We start from the raw sequence: 23,560 nt of genomic DNA, 5'->3' as shown, positions 1-23,560 counted from the left end.
TCCATGACTCCAGAAGTCAGGGATAATAGATGAACTTTGAAGCACGCCCGAAGGTCAGTAGATTCTGCCTGTTTCAGACCATGGTTGAGGATTAAGTTCCAAAGTCAAAGATCCTCACACAATTGCCAGCTATTCCTTCTCTTTTATACAAAGGGAGTTCCAGCTCAAGCACCCCTGCTCACTGTGTCAGTATGACACAGCAGGACATCATTTATCCGATCTAATCAGATAATCTGGAGAATGGGAAAATGCAAGGCTGCAGCACCATCTAGCGGTCACAGGAGAGATCACCCGCTTCTGGACCTGTGTGTGCAGGTTGTTCGGTTAATACACAGAGCCGCATAATGGAGGGTCAAATAAATGCGGTTCTACTGTATTGGGAGAAAGGTAGTCTCCTAGTTCATCAGTCCCTGGCCATTTAGAGCTTTATGGTCAATATCAATATTTTAAATTCCATTTAGTGCAGATTAAGAGCACCAGTGTATGCTCACAGCAAAATACACTGCTTAATTAGGAGTCTGGTGAGATTAACACAAAGTTAGATGCCATGAGTGTACTGAAGATACTTGAAACCCATGTCTCCTCAATAACCCTCTCAACAGACTCCTATATGTACTAAACAGGAGGAAAGATAAGAAGCAAGCTTGTGAGATCCTGCACAGGATGTCTACGGCAAGGAGCAGCAGTTCCCCCCAAAACCAGTCTCTGAGAATGCGCAGCAAAGGAGGTAGACGCACACTAACGAGCAGCCCTATCCACCCCAATTTCAGTCTGCAGGCAACTCAACACCTCACATGCATGGATATCAAAGGCATATATTTCCTCTGATCATCTTTCTCGTAACTGTTATTTAAGTACTGCTATCAGTGAGCAGTGGCCATCTACACTACATCACATAAAAAGGTGCATTCCTAATGATAGTTTTAAAATCAAAGAAATAAGCACATCCTTCATTTACAACCATTTAAGTTTATTTTACAACGTATTTCTTGGGACATTTTATGTTACTATTTACCAAATATCTGGATTGTTTACAAATATAATGGCTGCCATTTAATGCAAACAATTAAAAAGTGTCTCTACATATTAAAATTTTACATCATGATTTTTATTTATTAAACTTAAGAACGTCTTTTGATGGGAAGGAACTAAGCAAAAATATAACTGTTTTCCAGAAATCAATTTAGAATCTTCTTGAGAAGCCCAAATAGAAGTTTCAAAAGGTCACTTCCTTCACCCCCCATCGACACTCCTCTCTCACTGTAAAAAGGAAGAAATCAAATCCTTTTACCGAAGTCGCAGCAAAAGTCCTCAGCCAAGTCAGTTTTTATTAAGGCTTCTTTACATATTATTGAATCCCATCATGCCTTTCATGTTTCCAGCAGCACCTTGTTGAAACTGTCTCATCATGGACTGCAATCCTGCCATGCCACCTAGAGAAGAGAGGTCAGTGAGAATTGGGTAGGTAAGTAGCCTGGCAATTCAATTAGTAGTAACTCTTTTTGGTAAAGAAACCTCATACTTCACCACTAATGCACAGCACCATAGGTGTTCAACTGTGCTTTACGAACACAATAGGCATAGCCCAGAAGAGCTCATTGTCTAGTTTGGATGGATATTCAATCCAAGTAGTATGTGAGTGGGAGTAGATGGTCAGAGGAAATTGGCAACTGAAGACTAGATTTAAGGTGGGTTTTAAAAAGGAGAGAGAGATAGAGAAGGAACACTGAAATATGCTGTCAAATGCTCCCCCATAATTCCTTGCAAATTGCCTAGTTTATACCGCAAAAATGTAACACTTACCCATGTGATGAAGAACTCTTGGATCCATCATCTTTGCCATCTGTTGGTTCAGTTTTGCCATTTGAGATGGATTTACATTCTTTGACATGTCACCTCCTTAAATACAGAAAGTGACAAGAAAAATGCATTACTCAGGAAACTGATAATGTAAAAGCTTCCCCCTTCTAGTTGCTGGATCCAAACCAGCTTAAGTTAACAATGATCAAAAGTGATGCTGCCACCTGCTAAGTGGTTGATGATCTGTGTGTGTTTGTTTTTTTTTCCACAAGTACTGCCAAACAAAAAAAACAAACAAACAAACAAACAGCAGTCTGTATATTTGTAGCGGAGAGAGAGTTTTCTCTTCATCAACAGAAAATCTTTACTGCCAGGCTGAAACTGTTCATGAACTCCACACTTAAATTCACAAGGCATGAGTGCTTTATCTCTCTGGCCAAGTGCATGTTAACTGTCACATAACGGGCATAAGCAGCAGTACAGCTAGTAAAGAATTTTATATAAAATGAAAGTGAACACATTTTAGATGTACATAAAGCTATTCAAAGTATTTTCCAGGGGTTAGCAGAAAATGGCAATTCCAGGTGCACTCCTCTAAAATAATTTCCCTATAAATTGAATCTACATGCAGCAGTCACAGCTGGGTTGAATTTATCATGTAGAGCAAAAATTAGCTTATAAACAGGACTTGGGAACTGTTTGGTAAATGATGTTTCTGACCAATAAAAGATTATAGGAAAAAAAATCAAGATTTTTTTCCTTATTATTTGGGGACCGAAGGGAATCCTCATTAATCAGATTTCTCAATCTTGTCCACTTCCATTGAATGAACACTAAACAGTACTTTGCCTTTATTAACTAACTTCAAATCAGAAATACCGATTTCTGCTCTAGGCTCATTATATAACTCAACTGTCCATAGAGTAACAGAAGGCGCTATAGCCCACTTTCATTCTGCAGCCACACTTATTGCCTTTTCTCCCTCAGACCTCAAACTACATTTTTAAACCCCCTCATCTTTTGCCCTATTACCACTAGCGACCACCACCACAATGCCTTTCCTACAGCTGAGTAATTGCCAAGTAGATGGATGTTTTACTTACCTTTGAAAAGGCCCTTGATGCCTCCCATCTTTTTCACCATCTGTGCAAACTTTGTGTACTGTGTCAAAAGCTCCTGTACATCTCTGGTAGAAACACCCGAACCTCTTGCTACTCTTTGGATTCTTCCTGGTTGTTTACTGAAAACCTTCGCACCATCTGTACTATCTAGTTCTGCGATTAAAAACAATGCAAAATATTTATACCTAACTGTATGTGAACTTATTAACATTATCTGGATGTAATACAGGTTTTAATGAGAACTCAGTAATTTAGAATTGTTTTCATTTTTAAAGTGTGGTTCTACCCTGAAAATTGACTAAGTGGTAGTGGACTTCCATATACATTGTATCTCAATGATTTCTATAATTTTTCCAACTACCAGACACTCAAGCTGGATTTCCTTTATTCTTGTGCATCGCCATTAGCAACAGATGTTCTGCATAACAAATTATGCCCCTAACTACATGTGTGCAATCCCACTGAAGACTACTGCAGTTTGCACAGGTATAACTGAGGGCATAATCTACAAGTTAAGCTTCTATGACTAATGTTGATGTGCAAGATGAAAACAAACCAACCTGAGTGCCAGAGACCAGGGTGAGCTGGTGGGTCTGACAGGTGGAAAACAATCCTTTTACTTGCAAACAGATAAAGTTTTATACGGATATTAGACAATAAATATGCAACCTCACACAGACATTTTTGCAGGCAATTCTACCCTGACAATGACTTTAAGGAAGTGATTGTCAGTCATTAGAGATAATGAGTGTATGGACTGTGTCTACTCCAGCTGCAAAAGTATGCTTAGAAATCTCCTCTAGGTAATAAAATATCCCTTCCAAATAATGTACTTTGGATCAAGCAGTATCTGGATCCTCTACTCAGTCTTATTTTTGAAAGCCTATATGTTATGTGCACCTCAATTCTGTTGTGGGTTTTCCAATTGTTTCAGTTATGTATGGATACTTATACGAACAACATGATAAATTAGAAAAGGAGTACTTGTGGCATCTTAGAGACTAACAAATATGTTTGAGCATAAGCTTTCATGAGCTACAGCTCACTTCATCGGATGCATGCAGTGGAAAATATAGTGGGGAGATTTTATATATACAGAGAATGTGAAACAATGGGTGTTACCATACACACTGTAACGAGAGTGATCAGGTAAGTAATAAATGCTCAGATAAATTTGTTAGTTTCTATGATGCCACAAGTACTCCTTTTCTTTTTGCGGATACAGACTAACACGGCTGATACTCTGAAACCGGTCATGATAAATTAGTACTCTCCTGTTTCTTCCCACCCTCCCCAATACTTGTTTCCCTGACTTGTTCCAATAAAATAATGAACACAGCTATGAATTATTTAAGTAACTGTTCTTAACTTTCTATTACTGGAAATTGTTTTACCTTGATCATTCATACTGTCCATTATAGTCATCAATTTCTTTAGCCTTGCCATTGATTCCTGTTCATTGCCTTTACTCATAAAATCTGTTCCAAAACCAGGGATCATACCCTATAAAATAGTACAGTTAAAGGAGTTAATTATGTCAGTTTTGCAAATTACAAGAGACTACTGTTTGAGTGACCTGAGAAATAGATAGCGCTATATATTTTAAATATTTTATTCAGCAAATTTGAACATGTTCAAATGCAGAAATAGGCAAGTTATTCATGTTTACCAGAAGCCATTAAAATTATCTAGTAGCATTTCAGTGGGAAGAATTCCTTAAAATTCAAAAAAGAGTTCTCCAGCACTTTCTACAAAAATTGAAAATGAGTGAAGTTTGGACAGAAAATTTTCAGGATAACTAACCAAGATCTGACTGAAGGGTCCCATTTTCATGATGTTTTGGAATTGTTCATACATATCTCTCAATGTAAACTGACCTGAAGTACAACAGAAATGGAAGGTTAGTGAAGATGAGCACACAATTACATTTTTATGTAGACTGATCCTGCCCACCCATCTCTGACAACTTTATGACGAGGACAGAGCCAAATAGTGTTAGATGCAAAGACACTTCTTCTGCATATTCTTCTATTATTTGGCTGTATCTCACTTTGCATAACACATTTAAGAACCTTAGGTAAATTGCAATTGTGTTGAGAAAGCATGCAAATAACGCTATGTCAGAGGACCAATCCATTTACTTCCATATTTCAGCTGTTCATGAGAAGTCTGGATTTTTTTTTTTTTAACCTGTATGATTTAAATTTATATTTCTCTTTAATTACTTAGTTTACCATGACAAGGGAAAAAAAAGTTGAATAGTTACTTCAAATAAATTTTCTACAAACTGAAGATTACTCAAAAGGTTAGCTCTGTTACATAATTTTTTTGGGGGGAGGACTAGCTTACCATGTTTCAGCTTCTCTATGAGTGCCTCGTTATCATCCAACTTTAATTCATTTACTTTATCTATCAATCCTTCAATATCACCCATACCTGGAAAACAGAAAGCCTTCTTCAAAATTTGTGAGGAAAATTATGCTCCAATTTTTTTCTGTGACAGTTACATTTTTGAGAACACTTGTGTAGTCTGTAGTTATAAACAGTACATACCAAGGAGCTTGCTGATGAAAGGCTGTGTTTTGAATGGTTCAAAGTCATCTATGTGCTCTCCAGTACCAATAAAAATTATAGGACTTTTTGTGGCAGCAACTCTGCAATGAAGTATAAGTAATAAGACTGTGTCTCTAAACAAAAATCAATATGGCCCAAATTCTGCTCCCTTATATTAAAATTAATGAATGTAATGACACTAGTGAGATTTTATTTGCCTGCAATATTCTAGTAGCTCCTCAAACTACCAGTGCAAAAGGCTTCACCATACAGGATTTGAAACAGCTACTTGCCAGTAGCAATTGGGAATCATTCCCTAATAAGCTCAGGGATTTAAGCCATCATTTTAGGCTTGTAATATTTAAAAAAAAAAGTTACTATTCCTTATGATTATAAATAGAAACTTCAAAATATGAACAAAACTTTAAATAGATGTATTCCTGAATCTTCAGACAGACTCAGTGCCTGTACCACTGCTGATAGCTTTAACAAGCACCACTAATGGGAAATTAAGATGGTCAGTTTCACTGTTCACATTCAGAACTTTGTGGGCACCTAAAACTTAACCCTGTCCATTTCTTCCTGCTGCTGGGAAGCCAACAGAGGCAAGTACCTAAGTTATTCATGGAGGAGCAGCCAACAAAATGGAGAATCGTGGAGACCTCTCTTTTTCTTCCATATCTTAAAGCAGCCAGGAGGCTTCCAAATGGGGAGACAGATAAAGCTTCTCCCTTCCAGAAAGTAGAGGAAGGTGGGAGCTTCAAGGTGGTCAGACACCTATTAGCAAGAGATGTGAAGGGCAAAACTCTAGAGCAGGGACCACATTCTGCTAGAAATTCTGCACTCTGAATTCCCAGCAGCTGGAGAGGTGGGGTGTAAGGAAAAAGAAGGCACCTGGTCATCTTATTAGCATGGCCCAGGACCTGCAAGGTGCAGCTCTCACCTTCAGTGTCTATTTCCGGCTAGTATGCTTCGTCTTCTGCCAACTTTATTTTTACTGACAGAACAGAATATTTATAGGCGTTTAAGCGTCTTAACTTTTCAGTTCAGTCAGACACTGACTTAAAGAGCTGGCATCAAAAACAGACCAGATTGGTCTGCCAATATTTTCCATGGTGTCTATAACCAACCTAATTTTTAACCATTATTTCCACAACAAGTGTGTTTGTCATGTCTGCCTGTATAAAGACAGATGCTTAGGTATCATATTTCTGATGTGTTCTAGTAACTTTAGGACTGGCTTCAGTTTCAGGATGCTGTGCTGCATGGCTTTCGACAGAAGCATGGAATCAAAGAAAACGTAACTGAGGAATTTATAAGTGGGTTCTTTGACCATTTTCTGGACTTTTATCATTCAGAGATTTGACTTGCATTCCACTGATATGAGTCTCATACAGCATTGCCTCACAAAATCTGAAGTTTCAGTTTTATCTTTTTTTGGTATGTCATCTTAGACTCTTAATGGGAAGCAATCTTTTCACCTGAACCATGTCTGTAAGGCATCTGCTAATTTTTTTAAGGGTATTAAGACAAACTCACAGTAACTTAACACCCCTCTCATGTGTACAGAGAGACTAGTGATACTATCCTGAGAAAACAAGTTGACGCTTACAGAAAGATGTGTAATATCAAAAAGTGCCACAGTCTGATACTGAAAGCACCCATAACTCCCCCTGAAGTCAGGATCAGGCCATAAGTGGTTTGCATCAAGGCCAGTGTTACTCACTGAGCTAAGAATCAGCACACCCAATTGCATGTGACAAAAACAACAAGAGAACTTTAACAACTCTTCTGGTAGTTTAGACATAACATGCAGCTACAAAAGTACTGAAACCCCATTACCACACAATACTTACGCACTGAGAGCGCCACCTCCTTTTGCATGGCCATCAAGTTTTGTCACAATAACAGAGGCTACATCTACTTTATCTTTGAAAGCCTTCGCCTGAGCTTCACAAGCTTGACCAATGGAGGCATCCATAACATAAACAATGTTATCTGGTTGCTGGAAAAATTAACATGAGTTATTTCCGGGTCTTAACTCTGTATCTATGTATTATATTCTGTAGTAGACTCTCTTTTAAGTTCACTGAAATTTTTAAAGAAATGGTACAAATCTAGAAAGTATTTGAAGAGTGAATCAAGAATGAGCAAGAAAAACAGTGAATCAAGAATGAGCAAGAAAAACAGCAACTTGAAATATATTTTTTCCACTTCATTCCCCAAAGAAAATTCAGGAAAACTATGGATATTACTTCCAAAGATGGCCTACTAGCTACAATAATGGATTTTTTCACAAGTTATAATCCTCTACTTAATATGGACTATTAAAATATTTGTAAACATTATTGTTTATGCCGAGCAATGTTAAGCCAATATTTGTCCATGCTGTCCTCCTAAACTCCACTTATTAAGTATTAGGCTTACTAATAAAAGATGCCAAAGAATATCTTCCATTTGATCCCAAGTCTGGTGACCAAGCTGAGGCTGTCAGTTTTGTTACTTCATGAAGACTGTTCCTTAATCCACGTGAGAGCGTAAATTCATTTGTTCATCAGCCTGACCTATGATCACCTCATCTATCTCACATAAACCAGACATGTGAAGAAGTGGCATTTGCTATAATTTCTGTAATGTTGTAAATACACAGTCTTTTCTTTTAATCTGTTTATGCAAAGATCACCAAGGAAAAGAGCATATTGTTTGAAGTGATAACGTCCCTTGATATATGAAGCCAACTTTAACTCAATGACTAATTATATAAATGAGCAGAAGAACAGTTTAAAATTAAGTAGTTTTACTGAACTTTCACCAACTGAAGGCTAATAAGTTTCAGACTTCATTTATCTTTGCTGTTACAGTGGTCAGAACTGTCCCCATATTTCAGAAACTCCTGAGATGTAAATTAAAGCCCTGACATGTTCTATAATAGACAGCATCTATGTAAAACACATTTGGATAGTGATGTTGTATTCAAATGACTATAAAAACAAAAGACAATTGAGAACCATTTTTACACTTCCAGTAGTTACTCACTATAGCATTGGCAACTTGTAACATTTCTTCAAACAAAGAGTCTTCCTGTTTGTGACGCCCACTTGTATCAACAATGATTATCTCAAAGTTTTCATTTTTAAATTTCTCAACACCTTCTGAGGCAATAATCACAGGATCCATTTCTGTGTAACTGTTCAAAAGGTAAAGACATGTCTAAATTATGTGAAATAACTTTGTGTCCATGCACCCCCATCCCAAGAATCTATTTTTAGGAAACTAACTTTTAATTATCTCATATGTATGCAATTAAGTAACTTCAAATCCATCCCAAATTTCTAGATGTAGACACTCTTAGTTATAGAGTACTGGTTGTTTATATGTTAGAGCATCTAGAGATTTTATATCTAACCTCTTTCCTTTGGCATCTCTTGCATTGAAAAGCATAATTTATACACTGTGCCTTATCTCAGCTCTACGGATATAGAGCTGAAGCAGGTTTAAAATCTATATTCTTCCATCAGTGTGCACACAGTAGATAGGAAAGCACTGAGAACTCATTCAAAGCATGATTCAGAAGAATGATCCACTTTTTTTGCTCTACAGAATTGCTATCTTATTGTGAGCCTCCTATCACTGTTTATATTTGGGGATAGAGATTAAGTGCTTTCTAACATATCTGAAGATCAAAAAGGATGTATGCATGTCTCCCTGAAGACCTGAATGTGTCAGTAGCCTACTCTTTTATAATGGTTCTGTTCTTGTTAAAATCTGTTTGACAGCACACTGATCCCCTATATATCTTTTCCAAACGTATAACAATAGAATGAGTTGAACTGTTCCCAAAACCAAAGGTGCATACCTCCCATAAAATGGAATTCTTGCTTTTGTTGCATTCTGTTTTAGCTGGTCAAAAGCACCTGTAAAATAGAAATATTGTCAGTGGACCATCTGCAATGTATAAGTGTGCAAAAATGGAACAAACCTATTTAAAGTCACTCATAATACCTGCTCTGTATGTGTCTGCACATATCAAACATGTCTTCCAACCTTTCCTCTGGTAATAGTAGGCTAACTGTTAAAAGGAAATACAAAATGTGATTACAGTACCAAGCATTTTAGTGATTTAGGTGACGAAAAATCCTTTTCTTAAAAATAGAAAGTTAGATTTATAAAAAAGCTAAATAAGTCACTGAAGTCCTGTACTGGTATTTTCTAAACGACCAGAGTCGAGACACTTTTCCTGGACCACGCTGCCTGCAACCGGAGACCTTTGGTCATATATTAGCAACAGTAAAAATTTAAGGCATTATCAGAGGTTATTGCCTTTATTTAGTATTTAAAGCAAAACTTTTCTACCCTGTGACTCATTGGCTTTGCCTTATCATGCACTAGGCAGGTTTGGAATGGGACATGTAATTTTTATTTCCTGAGCTAGTGATGGTCAAGCAATATGTAAAAGTACATGTGGAGAATGGAAAGATGAACAACCAATGTGATATTTGCTAACTTTTGATCTTGCAGACTGGTTGCTTGGTCCTGAACCTTTCAACTGATAACAGAACAGCTTTTGAAGCGAGCCCCATTGCTTTAAATACTTGTCTTTGTGAAATGAAAGCCCTCATTATATACATTCATCCCACTCTACCCCATTAACATTCAGATGTGACAGTAGTCAATTATTTTTCATGTATCCATTTCAGAAAAATATATCTCCTCCACTCCATAAACACTTTAATACGAGCTGGAACAATTTGCCCCTTACTGTAACACTGACACTAAACTGCAACAGTGCAAAGCAAATGTCAGAGAACATTAGGGTGACTCAATTAGAGAAAGAAAACACTTCCACTATGCAGTCCCTCTGTCAGAACTTGAATTACCTAACCAGATCAGACCACTGGTCTATCTAGTCTAGTACCCCATCTCCAACAGTAGCCAATACCCCAATGATTCAGAAAAAGGTACAACCACCACCACTCAGTGAACAATTATGGAATAACCTGCCCATGCCGGGGGGAGGGGGATTTCTTCCCAAATCTCATCAGCTGGTGGCTGGCTTCAACGTTCATTTATCAAGGTTTCTCTTCTCTCTTTAATCCCATCAAATATAAATTAATGTTCTTATTATCATTTCTTTTAAATTATGAATTGTGTAGAAAAAACTTTTTCTGCAGAGATTGTATCTCTGCTGTAGTAAGTCTCTTATATAAATAGGGTTGTACTATATTCAGCAAACTATATTAATAACCATGGAAGTACACAAGCCAACAGTAACATCTAACAGAAACCTGTGTTTCAGACAGTTTAATTTTTACAATTCTCTCTATTAAGGGCTTGAATACATTACCTGCAGGATCGACGGGCAGCGATCAATCCCTCAGGGGTCGATTTATCGCATCTAGTCTAGACGTGATAAATCGACCGCTGAGCGCTCTCCCGTCGACTCCGGTACTCCACTGGAGTGAGAGGCGCAGGCGGAGTCGACGGGAGAGCGTCAGCTGTCGACTCACCACAGTGAAGACACTGCGGTGAGTAGATCTAAGTAAGTAAACTTCAGCGATATTATTCACATAGCTAAAGTTGCCTAACTTAGATCGATTCACACCCCCCCACCCCCGCCGCAGTGTAGATCAGGCCTAAGTATTGTAAAAGGATTCAGTATAATTTACCTTTGAACATGTTGTGGTTTTACCACTTCCCTGCAGCCCAACAAACATTATAATGTTCTGTTTTCCTTTAGTTGGTGTCCAGGCTTTGACTCCAGGATCTACAAGCTGTAAGACAAAGCATAATAAATGAAAGAAAGTTAAACGTCAGAAGTGTGGAATTGTTAAAGGACATACTACGCTCCTACCTTCACCCAAGTCCCTATGCAGAGGGGTGGCTTGACTTACATACCCAACGGTGTGTCTGAACTTGGTCTTTTAAAAGGCTAACTGATTGAACATTGCTATTAATTACACATTTCATAGGTCTAAGTCAAGGTAGATTTGGCTAGTCCTTAAATACATACACACAAAATTTCCTTGAGTTCAGATTTTAATTTGTTTGGTTTAGTTTGCTTAATTTGAAACAAAATATTTAAACAATTTTAATTCTGATTTTTAGGTGTGTGGTGTCACTGACAACCTGGCTAACAGGTGGCTGAAGGACTGGCTAGAACACCACAAATGTCATGTTGTGATGGGCATGCTCTCTGAGACGGCTGATAGACCAATCGATCAAGGTGAATTCTGATTTCTGTTATGGACTAAAGAAAGGATAGACAAGACTAATTTGACTTTATAACCCTATAAACAAACGGAACACCCTATTCACAGCTGATAGCAGAAACCTGTCAGTGCTTGAACAATCCACCTACCCATGGCAAGTAGGAAGCTTACCAACAGAACCACAGCCAATCTGTGCAGAATTTAAGCTTTTTAATAAAAGTTATGTTTCTAGCTCTTATGGCTCCAGTTCCTATCTTATAAGCAAGAGAAGAAAATTAACTGATGCAGTGCCCTCTTCCTGAGTCTGCAGACATTCACAGCTTTGCTAATGTGCTCCAAAGTGAAAACAAGGCACAAACATCAATCTTCGCTGCTTCTACTCAAAGCCCTCTTGGGAGATGTGAAACTGAAAGGAATCTGGCTAATTTCACTTTGTTGCTTCTGGCTGGGAAAAGCCGAGTAACTGTGCAAACAGGCACTGAAGTTATTAAACGAGGGCAACAACTCACAAATGGAGACCAAAAGGGGTAAGATTACTAGCGATACCCAATATGCAGCAGCCAAGAGAGTTGTGGGAGGAAGGTACCCAGAGGAAGAACGCTCCTTACCCCTGCAGCTTTGGGGAGGATTTGTATACTTCAGATTTGTCAGATGTCTTCTAGATGGAACCCAGGCCCAGCCCCATGCCCCTCAAGCAGCGTCCTAGGACACCACAACAATAAGGGAGAAATCATTGCACCCTTTTCTTTCCCAGAAGCAGAGGTGTGTTGGTTTCTGACGTAGGTGTTCTTCACATACTATCTCTATCCCGCTCTTCCCTATCACTTGGTCTTTGGCTAGTAACATTAGGTTGTTAAGAGTCTTGTAAAAATATCAAACCCTACGTAAAAGTGGATGGAGGAAGGGAATATGTGCAAATGGGAACAAAAAACATGCCGGGGGACTAAGCAAGAAAGAATGATGGGATAAGTTAGAAAAGCTGAGAAAAAATGGGAGGAAAAGCAGAAAACGGTAGAGAACTGGAAGAAACATTGAAGTCAGCTCAAGAATAATATAAAAAGTGATCTAGTGAGGGGAAGAAAGAAAGAAGTGGAGTGAAGCCAGGAAGGGAGAACATGTCTAAGGCCAGATCAACACTATAAACAACTTACATCGGTATAATTACATCGTTACATGGGTGAGAAAAATCCACACACATAAGCAATGCAATTATGCCAGCCTAACCCCTGTATAGAAAGTGCTATGTCAACAGGAGGGCTTCTCCAATTGACATAATCCACTTATGTGAGAAGCCCTCCTGTTGGTGTAGTAACATCTTCATTGAAGTGCTACAGCACTTCAGCGCAGAGTTTTAAGTGTAGACCTACCCTAAGAAAGCAAGAGAGATTTAGTCGATTACATTTAAAAACTTTTATTAGACAGACACATTGTAACATACTGTCAATTAAAGAATAAAAACAATACACAACTGATTTATTCCTTTAAATTGCAGCGTGGCTTGGCTGGGGGGCATTGCAGAACAGCTCTTTTCCACTTGCTCATAGGCTTATTTCTCAGCCTTGTAGATGTTGGACAAATTTTTCAAGCTCCAGTTACAATCAGAAATAGCTTGTGTTAGCACTAGAGTTTGAAAGGACTCCAGTTACCTAATCCTACATTCTTTCACAATTCAACAGAAACAATTTCACACAGAAACCATTTTTCTAATCTCTCTAGTTACTAAGACTTTTTTCCCCATTGTTCAATCACAATTCAAAAAAATAATGTTATAGATTTTTTATTTTTAATAACAGTGTTAAACATCTTTGGATTTAATGTCCTGGCACAGGTAAATGCGATGTATCCAAACAGGAACAATATTTACCAACACAAATCTATTTTAATACATAACAGTAGCTCATATTTTGTAACTGTGAGATGTTTGTACAGTATGTTCATACCTGAACTGTTATTTGGACTGGATGGTTATTTACACAAAAAGAGATAAAAATCCAAAATAAAAATATGCACATTTCATACAGTTTTACCTTGACAAGTTCTTTAAAGACAGCATGCTGAATCATTTTCCTTTTGTTAAGACCAGATGCCATCTCTTCAAGATCAATAGCAGACCTAAGTTTTTAAAAGTTGTTAAAATAAAATCAAAACAAGATAAGGAATGTTTGTATAGTTTAAGCAAACCTTGAGAAGAGGATCATAAGTATGCCTTAGTTTATATGAACAGAGAAAAATGCCCTACATTCTCTAAGTGTCTTGAACTGTCCATATTTTCTTAAACATAAAGAGACATACAGTAGAAACATTATCCTCATATTTAGGGTAGATTACCAGCTTTCCAGTATACTTGAATATTTTAGAGAGCAACTCAAGTAAAGTACACTAAAAGTTAAACATATCTGAACAGTACTGTCACATGTAAACAGACCTCTGTTTATATCAAATACAGAATGAAACAGGCAAACCTTAAGAGGCATCAGTATGGTTACTATTAAAAGGTATGATGTATGGCCAACTAATTAAACTCTGAAGGAGTTTCACTGTACTAAAATGTCTAATTTGACCTCATTACTTCTCATGGAAACTTTATGAAATATTAAATTTGATATAAAAAACAGATAGCATATATAAAATCTATTTTCTTCTTTAGAAAGCATCATCATCATCAATTAGTTAACTTGAGGAAAGAGGTCTTAGGTAAAACTGGATTGACACTGACATTTAAATGCTCAGACTAAATTTCTCTAGTGAAGGAGAAGTGGAATGATGGGGGAAAATAATTAAATGAAAATACGTATGATACCTTTTAAAGGAACAAAAATATGTGAAGTTACTTTACACATCTCACTCGTCTGCAACCGCCATACAAACATAATAGAACTAGTCAATTTAATGTATTTTGATTATTTGACTTACTTGACATTTTCTCTCAGCTGTTTCACTAATTTAATGTTAACATCAGCTTCCAGTAGCGCCGTACATACTTCTTTTAACATAGCATTTAAAACCTTTGGGAGGATTTAAAAAAAAAAAAAAAAAAGGCATTTAAAATTTACGATTGTACAGAAATCAAGTTTGTTCATATCTGCATCATGAAAACAATGGCACATTTGTTTTAGTGTTCGGTAAACATAAAATGATTAATACTTAAAGTAATCCTTGAATCTAATGTAAACCACAGACAGAATGGATAGTCCTTGAAGTGGAAGTTGATGATTTTAGATGTGTCTTACTGGAACACACTGATTTATAAATTAAAAATATTTGATTCAATTGTGTAAACACAGGAATAAAACAAAAGTACTACAGTAGAACCCCAGAACTACGAACATCAGAATTATGAACTGACTGGTCAACCTCACACCTCATTTAGAATTGGAAGTATGCAATCAGCAGAGACCAAAAACAAAAAAACCCGCAAATATGGTACAGTGCTGTGTTAAACAAACTACTAAAAAAAAAAATAAACGGAAAGTTTGACATCTTTTTTTCAAGTAAGGAACCTTTCTGTGCTTGCTTCATTTAAATTAAGATGATTAAAATCAGCATTTTCCTTCTCCATAGTAAAGTTTCAATGCTATATTAAGTTAATGTTCAGCTGTAAACTTTTGAAAGAACAACCATAACGTTTTGTTCAGAGTTATGAACATTTCAAAGTTAAAAAAACCCTCCATTCCCGAGGTGTTCGTAATGGAGGTTCTACTGTAGTTCTATGAAAAAAAAATGTTCAGGTATGAAAAGCACAGCTGATCAGTTTATATCATCATGCAACTTTTACTCTACTATATTAAAAGAATGTGTTCCTTCCCCCTCACCAGCGAAATTACCATAATTTCATAACAATTCAGCCACATGTAAAGGTAAACTCAAGTTAACTGGAAGAATTGTACTGTAAAAGTAATTATAGATGTGCATAAAATAGTTATGACAAACAGCAGATGAAATGAGATTGACAAGAACAGTTTGTATCCAGTCACAGACAAAAGTGAACAAGAACAAACATCAAACATCCATAAATAAAAGTATTCCCTAGCACCAAAATTAGCACATTTCATTAAGAAGGTACACCATGATTCACACACGGGGGTTGGACTAGATTACCTCCTGAGGTCCCTTCCAACCCTGATATTCTATGATTTACTAAGGCCAGTGTTTTCAAACCAGGGTGGCTAGAGTTCAGAAGGTGGTTAAATTTTAAGAGTTGGGTGCATTTAAAATTTTTACCACTAATCCATACTCTACACAGCTTTCTGAGGGGCCTGATTTTCTGAGACACTGAACTCTTGTAGTTCTCACTGGAGAAAACAGGAGATATGGATGCTCGCCCCTCTGAAAAAACAGGTTATCTATTTAACTGCCTAACTTAAGCACCCAGGTTTGAGAATTTTGTCTGAGGTATTATACATCTTCAGACAGATACAAGCTTGGGATAAGATGAGAAGTTTATGGTCTTAATCAAATCTAATAATTTGTTATATAAAGAAAACAACACAACACATGATAAAATTTAGGATAATTGGCAAAGTATTCATAGATTAAGGCCAGAAGGGATCACTGTGATTATCTAACTGGATTTCCGCAAAACACCAGCCACAGAATTCTCTGGATTAATTCCTGCTTTAAGTCCAATAGCTGTAGTTAAACCAAACCCTATTTTAGAAAAACATCCAATCTTGATTTACGGTGATATAAATCCACCACAACTTTGGTAAATTGTTCCAATGGTTAGTGAGGCCTTATTTCCAGTCTGAATTTATCTACTAGATCTTGTTATAACTAGACAGAAACCTCCTAGATTGAAGACCCTTCTATCACCAAATTTCTATTCCCCATGCAGATATTTATGTATCCTTAACCTTCTCTTTATTAAGCCAGATAGACTCAAGCAGCTCAGTCACTGAGGCATGTTTTGAATCATTCTCATGGCTCTTCTCTGAGCCCTCTCCAATTGATCCTTAAGTGTAGCCACCAGAACTGCATATTCAATATTCACAGTAGCACTCGCACCAGTGCCAAGTACAGAGGTACTGAAACCTCTACTCTAACTTGATATTCCCCTCTTTATATATGTAAGGATCACATTAGCTCTTTTGGTTGCAGCTTTGCACAGATGGCACATATTCAGCTGTTTATCCACCATAACACGAAATCTTTTTCGGAGTCACTGTTTCCAGTCCCTGCAATAGTGTGTCCAGTTCTGGAGTTCCCCCATCCTGTATCTATGGCGTACATTCTTTGTTCCTTGATGTATGACCTTACATTTGGCCATACTGAGACATGTATTGTTTGCTTGTGCCCAGCTTACCAAGATATAGATTTTTCTGTATGACTGAGCTGTCCTCTTCATTATTTACCACTCCTCCAATCTTTGGGTCATCTGCAAACTTCATCACTGATGGTTTTATTTTTTTCAGATCATTGATAAAAATGTTAAATAGCATAGCACCAAGAAACGCTCAGTGGGGAATGCCACTACAAACACACCTGCTCAGTAGCTACTTTCTGTTTACAATTACATTTTGAGTCCTGTTAGCCAGGTTTTAATCTACTTAATGTGTGCCACATTGATTATGTATCATTCTAGTTTCTTAATCAAAACATTGTGCAGTACCAAATCAAACACCTACAGAAATTAACCATATTACATCAATGCTACTATCAAAAGATATTTAGTTTGACAAGATCTATTTTCCATAAAACCATGTTGTTTGGATTGGCATTAGTTACCCTACTTTAATTCTTTATCAACTGAGTCCTGTGTCAGCCATTTAGGAAGAAAAAAAAAAAGCCACAGGATTCCTGTCAAACTGAGAAGCCTATAGTTACCATCATCATCCCATTTACCCTTTAAGTACTGACAACAACGTCAGCTTTCTTCCAGTCCTTTGGAACTTCTCCAGTGTTCCAAGACTCATTGAAAAAAAATATAACGTTCCAGAGAGTTCTTTGAACAGTTCTTTAATTCTCCTGTTAGTTATCCAAGCCTGCTGATTAAAAATCATCTGTCTTTATTAGCTACTGTTTAACATCCTCTTTAGTTACTGATTGAATTATAAGTATTTCATCCTATAATATGAATACATCATCTTGCTTCTTCCCCTGTAGTATGATTTCCCTCACTCTGTAGGTGAGATAATGAAATATACCGACCCCAGGAAGGCAGAAGTGATATGTATACATCCAAGTGTCCTCTAGAGGAAAAGTCCTGTTTAAAGGTCACTCCGTTAAAATATTTCATTATAATTGTATATGTAAAATCAGGAACAAGAACAAAAAACTCATACCCTCTAGTTGGAGAATAAAGGCGGAAAAAGGAAATCCTGCCAACTATGCCATGTAAGAGGAAAATTCACTAGGATGAACTTACTGGGAAGCCCTGATAAGGGCCTCGCCCCTACCCTCAGTCAGGTGGAATGAGCCTGAGAGGTAGCTCACAATTAAATTTGGTTCGTTATCACTACTCACCTATCACCAAGAAGAGGACCCAAGTTTGTTCATTGAAAATTAAAATGAATATTTATTTATAGGGAATTCTTCATTACAAACGTATGCGGAGAAATTCTTGATACAATTCTAAGGCAAATTTTATGTAATATTTTATGTACTATAATATTTGTTGCAATGCAGAAAAAGAAATAGGTTAACCACAACTCAAGCACTCAAGACTTCTATTATTCTCTTATTTGTATGCTATTTTATACCTAGGATTAATTGTTTTTCTATTTCTTTAAAGCTGTTTTTTCTGGTTTGCTTACCTAAGCGCGTCACCTCGTCCGAGACAGTCCGACTAAGGTGACCTTCACTCCGAACGAGACCTGGCCAGGGCCTCAGAGCCGGTTGGCACGTTGATTCTTTCGGGAGATCGATTGGTAGGGGAGACAGAGCAAGGAGGCTCCCTTAGGAGACCCCTGTTAGTTCTGTCACACTGCTGAGCTGTTTTCAGCTGACATTTAAAGGTCTGGGCCCAGCTTTACTTTCGATTCGGAGTTATCAAATGGCCAAATTAGAATATTGTTTGGTTTTACTAATTTATGCAGTTTCCTGCATTGCTATGACTATTTGACTTGAGTGCATATGTTGCAGTCAGAGCCACTTGCCTTTTCTTGCAGCATATATTAACCTAGCATATCTTAAACACATTTAACTTCATTGCATATATTAAAGATTTAAACATATTCACTCCTACTTCCTTTTAATGATTTGTATACAATATGGTTTTGTATTTTAGCTGATACATACATTAAGCTTGCTTCTACTTCAATTAGCCATAAAAACACATACATCTTACTCCTACATATATTACTTTATGCATAATACATCATAACTTGCTATTGATTCTATTGTGTGAGGCCTATTGCTTTCTAATGCATTTATTTCACGCTTCTCAAATACAGAACAGAAATATTTATTGAACATTTCTGTCTCTTCTGCATTATTGACAATTCTATCATTTTCATCTAGTAATGAACCAATACCATTGTTAGGATTCCTTTTGTACCTAATATAATTAAACTCCTTGTTGTCCTTAATTCTGCTGGCCATAGATATCTGTCTGTGTCCTTTCTGCTTCCTACATCAGTTTTCTGCTATTCACAGCTTCTAATTCATATTCATTGCTATCAACTTCCGCTTATTTCCATTTGTTTTATTTAACTTTCAATTCCCTTCTAAGCCAGGATTGTTTTTTAACCATTGTCGCCTTCTCTCTCTCAAAATTATGGGCATCTAACAAAATGCTCAGACTTAAAAGTTTAATGAAAAAGGTGCCACGCAGTAAGGAATAAGATCCAGAGTTTCTGCCAATGTAAAGTTTACACAGCTCCTGGCTACATTATGGCTGCCTATAGCCAATGTTATTAGTTTCACAAGCACTGTAACTCAGTCACTTTAAAGAAATAGCTGTTTAACTTCTTTTTTGCTAAAAGAACCTGCACTTACATTAAAAAAGCTATTGGATTGTTATTGGGTGGGAAAAAGTTTAACTCTATTTCAATATGTAATGGATGCATGCTTAACCAATTATTCCAAAAATTTACATTGAAAAAGGCTAATGCAGTCACAGTCCTAGGATGCATCAGGTGAGGTATTTCCAACAGAGACAGAAAAGTGTTAGTACCATTATACCAGGCACTGGTGAGACCTCATCTAGAATACTGTGTGCAATTCTGGTCTCCCATGTCTGAAACAGGTGCAGAGAAGAGCTACTAGGATGATCAGAGGAATGAAAATCTACCTTATGAAAGGAGACTCAAAGAACTTGACTTGTTTAGCCTAAGCAAAAGGTGGCCGAGGGGAGATATGATTGCGCTCTATTAATACATCACAGGGATAAATACCAGGGAGGGAGATGAGTTATTTAAGGTAAGTGCCAATGTGGACACAAGAATAAATAGATATAAACTGGCCATCAACAAATTTAGACTCAACATTAGGCAAAGATTTCTAACCACCAGAGCAGTGAAGTTCTAGAACAGCCTTCCAAGGGAAGCAGGAGGTGTGTGTGTGCACGCACGCGGGAGGAGGAGAAGAGAAGAGAGAACTGAACTGGCTTCAAGACTCAGCTTGTTAAGTTTGAGGAGATGGTATGATGGGACTGCCTATGATGGCATGTGGTCCATCAGTGACTGCCAGTAGCAAAAATCCTCAACGGCTGGAGATAGGACACTAAACAGGGAAGGCTCTGCATTATTACAGAGAATTCTTTCCCAAGCATTTGCCTGGTGGGTCTTGCCCACATGCTCAGAATCGAAATGATCACCTACTTGGGGTCAGAAAGGAATTTTCCCCCAGGCCTGACTGGCAGAGACCCTGGGGGTTTTATGGCTTCCTCTGAAGCCTGGGTCACAAGCAGGTTTAAAACTAGTGATGGAGAATTCACTGTAACGTGATGTCTTTAAATCATGATTTCAGGACTTCAGTAACTCAGCAAGAAGTTAGGGGTCTATTTCAAGAGTAGGTGGGCAATGTGCAGGAGGTCAGACTAGATGATCACAGTGGACCCTTCTGATCTTAATGTCTATGAGACCTGTTCAACTACGTTTTGTTAAACATACACCATAACTACTAAGTCACCCAAAATCATACAGAGGATACCCAAATGAGCTTCAGAACATAGAATTAATAATTTATAATACTATTAAGCATACAAATTATTAATTCTGTCCAGCAAAGTTGATGCAAAAGATTTATACTCCCTTACTGATGTGCCTCAGTACCTTCTACCAGCTGGTAGGCCCAAACTTAATGTGTTTCTTTTATTTCTGTCATTTACTCCTTTGATTTCAGCTGCTTACCTTCTTCCCTGGCTCATTTCCTCTTAGGAAGACAGTTTGATCTCCTGCCCTGGACACTTAGTTAAAATTAAATAATTGGGGTATCTTCAACCTGATGCGTCAGTTTGGCCATTGACTTTGGGGTGACTAAATTCCAGTAGTTTTTAAGCAAGACCAGTCTAGTCCATCATGGTAATATTTTGCCTTCTTGATGATGAGAGCTATAATGTACACAAATATTACATACCTCTTCATTGATAATTGTAGCATTGCTCAGCGAGCGCAATGCTGAGGTTATTTTTCTTCCAAGGTCTGCTAACACCATTTTGGCGGCTTCAGAAAAATCTCACACAACGATCTGTAAAGCATTAAGAAAAGGTAAACATGCTACATTAATTTTACGAAATATTCTGTTACAAGAAAAAGTAAGTAGGTCTTTGATTTTTAGGTGAGGTACATTACCATGATGTCATCTTGATGTTTATATAGTAGGAAAGGAAAGTCTGTCTCATAATCAGCTTTGTTCTAAGACTATTTAGAGAGTTTTGCTGCTCTATATCAATCTGAATTTCTCATTTCCTGAGGACACTTTCATGAAAAACAGGTTATTTTGGAGTTTGTTATTGCTGCTCATTTCTCATCTCAAGTCCTAGAATTCTCTTTAGAGCATTTCCAAGCAACTAGCTGTGATGTCACAACCAGATTTGAGTTATGGCAAGGAAGAAGAGGATATGAACAAACTCAAACTTTGAGGTGAAAAATTGTTCCAGAGAAATATACTAAGTAAGAGACCCATGTTCAAATCTAGATCTCCCTCAGTGAGCCAAATGACACTAGGAAAACACCAGAATTAGATCATAAATCTTGCCTTACAATATATATCTGACAACCTGTCAAGAAGAAATAGTGTGACAAAAGCCATGTGAAAGTTGAATGATGTTATATAAGATAAGAAAGCACAGTTTTGATGAGTAAACCTTCATCTTTCAATACACCTTCTGATTTTGATTCTGCCAGGTAGAGGTACAGCTCAAAATTTGACTAGACTATTTTTCTTGTCCAACTTCTATGAAATCCACATCTTAAATAGAAAAGATCTACTTTTTAAAGTTACATTTTAATAGCTTACTGTTATTAGCAATCAAAGCCCCAATCCTGCAGACATTTACACAAGTACTTTATTTTATGTCAGGTTTGATGGGGCTACTCATGACCACAGAGCACCTAAGTAAATATTTATAGAATTTAAAATAAGCTTTCAGAATTCTGCACATCTGCAAGTGCAGATGTTACACATTGTTTCCTGACAAAGTGTTATTTTTGCCACAGAAATTTGAAACAAGAACTAAAGAAATCAAGTGGCTCAGCTTGCAACAGCATTACAGTGAGCCCACAGCTAAGTAACTGGGGACAGGGAGGCCAAAAGACTCTACATTTCAACTTCAGCACTTTTAGTTCCAATTGCCATTCTCTCACGAGTTACCAGCCATTACCATAGACAGCACATTTCAACAGAAGGGCTGGGAACTGCTGAAGTCTAATGATACTACAGGAATCCGAGGCTCAAAGAAACCATGAATATTTCACAGAAATTTGGATACAACTAATAAAGATGAGATGGGGAAAGAAGACTTTAATAAACTTGTTTTATTCCTCCTTCATCATCATAAAGTAGACACCTATTTTTCAAAGGGAAGTATCTCATATGGTAGAGAATCCAAATATTTACTTTTGTAAAATTCTTTGAAAAAGTCTTGGTATTAGTAAAAAAAAAAAAAAAAAAAAACCACCCACTACTCAACTCATTCTTTTATAGCGGAAAACTTCATGGGGATTTTTTTTTAATGTTTGTAAAAGTTTATACAGTTTAAAGTTAGGCACGTACGTGAACACTCAAATCGAGGGACTCAAGTAACACTGTAAGCAAACATTTATTTGCTTACGTTACCAACATGTTGGATTATTAAGAATGGAAAAAAAATGTTAAATACAGATCTCTTTTCACCATGTTTCTTTTTTGCATTTCTCACAGCTTGTACCACAAAAATCAGCGAAGTCTGCTTTACTTTTGTTAATAGTCCCTTTAATATCACAAACATTGCAGGAGACTGTTTATTTAAACAGCGTTTTCTGTTGTAGCCGTGTTGGTCCAAGTATATTAGAGGGTAAGTCTACACTTAAAATGCTACACTGATGCAGCTGCATTGCTGTAGCACTTTATTAAAGACACCCTATGCTGATGGGAGAGAGCTCTCCAGTCAGCATAGTTAATTCACCTTGAGAGAAAACAGCTATGTCTACACTACAGACCTTACAGTGGCACAGCTTATACTGCTGCAGCTGAGCCATTGTAAGGTCTCCTGTGTAGCCACTCTATGCCAAAAGAAGAGAGCTCTCCCATCAGCCTAATTAAACCACCCCCAAGAAGCGGCAGTAGCTATATCAGTGGGAGAGCATCTCCTGCAGACACAGCGGTCCACATTGGTGCTTCTGTCGGTGAAACTTATGTCATTCAGGGAGGCTTTTTTTCCACATCTCTGACCGACAAAAGTGCTAGTGTAGACATAGCCTATGTCTATGGGAGAAACTCTCACTGATATAGTGCTGT

General features: G+C 37.3%; 1 protein-coding gene across 4 annotated transcripts in view; it reads right to left on the bottom strand.

The window, feature by feature from the left end:
• Positions 1-949: 949 nt before the first annotated feature.
• The window catches only part of SRP54 (signal recognition particle 54), a 34,480-nt gene continuing 11,869 nt past the window's right edge, over positions 950-23,560 (bottom strand). For 3 of the 4 annotated variants that reach the window (XM_043548207.1, XM_037900599.2, XM_037900600.2), the window contains exons 2-16: positions 21,200-21,310; positions 14,597-14,688; positions 13,711-13,795; positions 11,141-11,245; positions 9,477-9,543; positions 9,331-9,388; positions 8,511-8,661; positions 7,331-7,479; positions 5,475-5,575; positions 5,271-5,357; positions 4,725-4,798; positions 4,316-4,424; positions 2,904-3,074; positions 1,804-1,899; positions 950-1,433 (exon numbers count right to left, since the gene is read on the bottom strand). In XM_043548207.1, the coding sequence (XP_043404142.1) occupies positions 1,342-1,433; positions 1,804-1,899; positions 2,904-3,074; positions 4,316-4,424; positions 4,725-4,798; positions 5,271-5,357; positions 5,475-5,575; positions 7,331-7,479; positions 8,511-8,661; positions 9,331-9,388; positions 9,477-9,543; positions 11,141-11,245; positions 13,711-13,795; positions 14,597-14,688; positions 21,200-21,277 (1,515 nt within the window). In that variant the 5' untranslated portion in view covers positions 21,278-21,310 and the 3' untranslated portion in view covers positions 950-1,341. Of the gene's footprint in view, positions 1,434-1,803; positions 1,900-2,903; positions 3,075-4,315; positions 4,425-4,724; positions 4,799-5,270; positions 5,358-5,474; positions 5,576-7,330; positions 7,480-8,510; positions 8,662-9,330; positions 9,389-9,476; positions 9,544-11,140; positions 11,246-13,710; positions 13,796-14,596; positions 14,689-21,199; positions 21,312-23,560 lie in introns of all 4 variants that reach the window. The other variant, XM_043548206.1, reaches the window with a different exon arrangement.

Source organism: Chelonia mydas, chromosome 6, assembly GCF_015237465.2.
Source record: "Chelonia mydas isolate rCheMyd1 chromosome 6, rCheMyd1.pri.v2, whole genome shotgun sequence".
NCBI classification, from domain to species: domain Eukaryota; kingdom Metazoa; phylum Chordata; order Testudines; family Cheloniidae; genus Chelonia; species Chelonia mydas.
The sequence above is the reverse complement of the archived record's forward strand: the minus strand, read 5'-3'. Positions and strand labels throughout refer to the sequence as shown.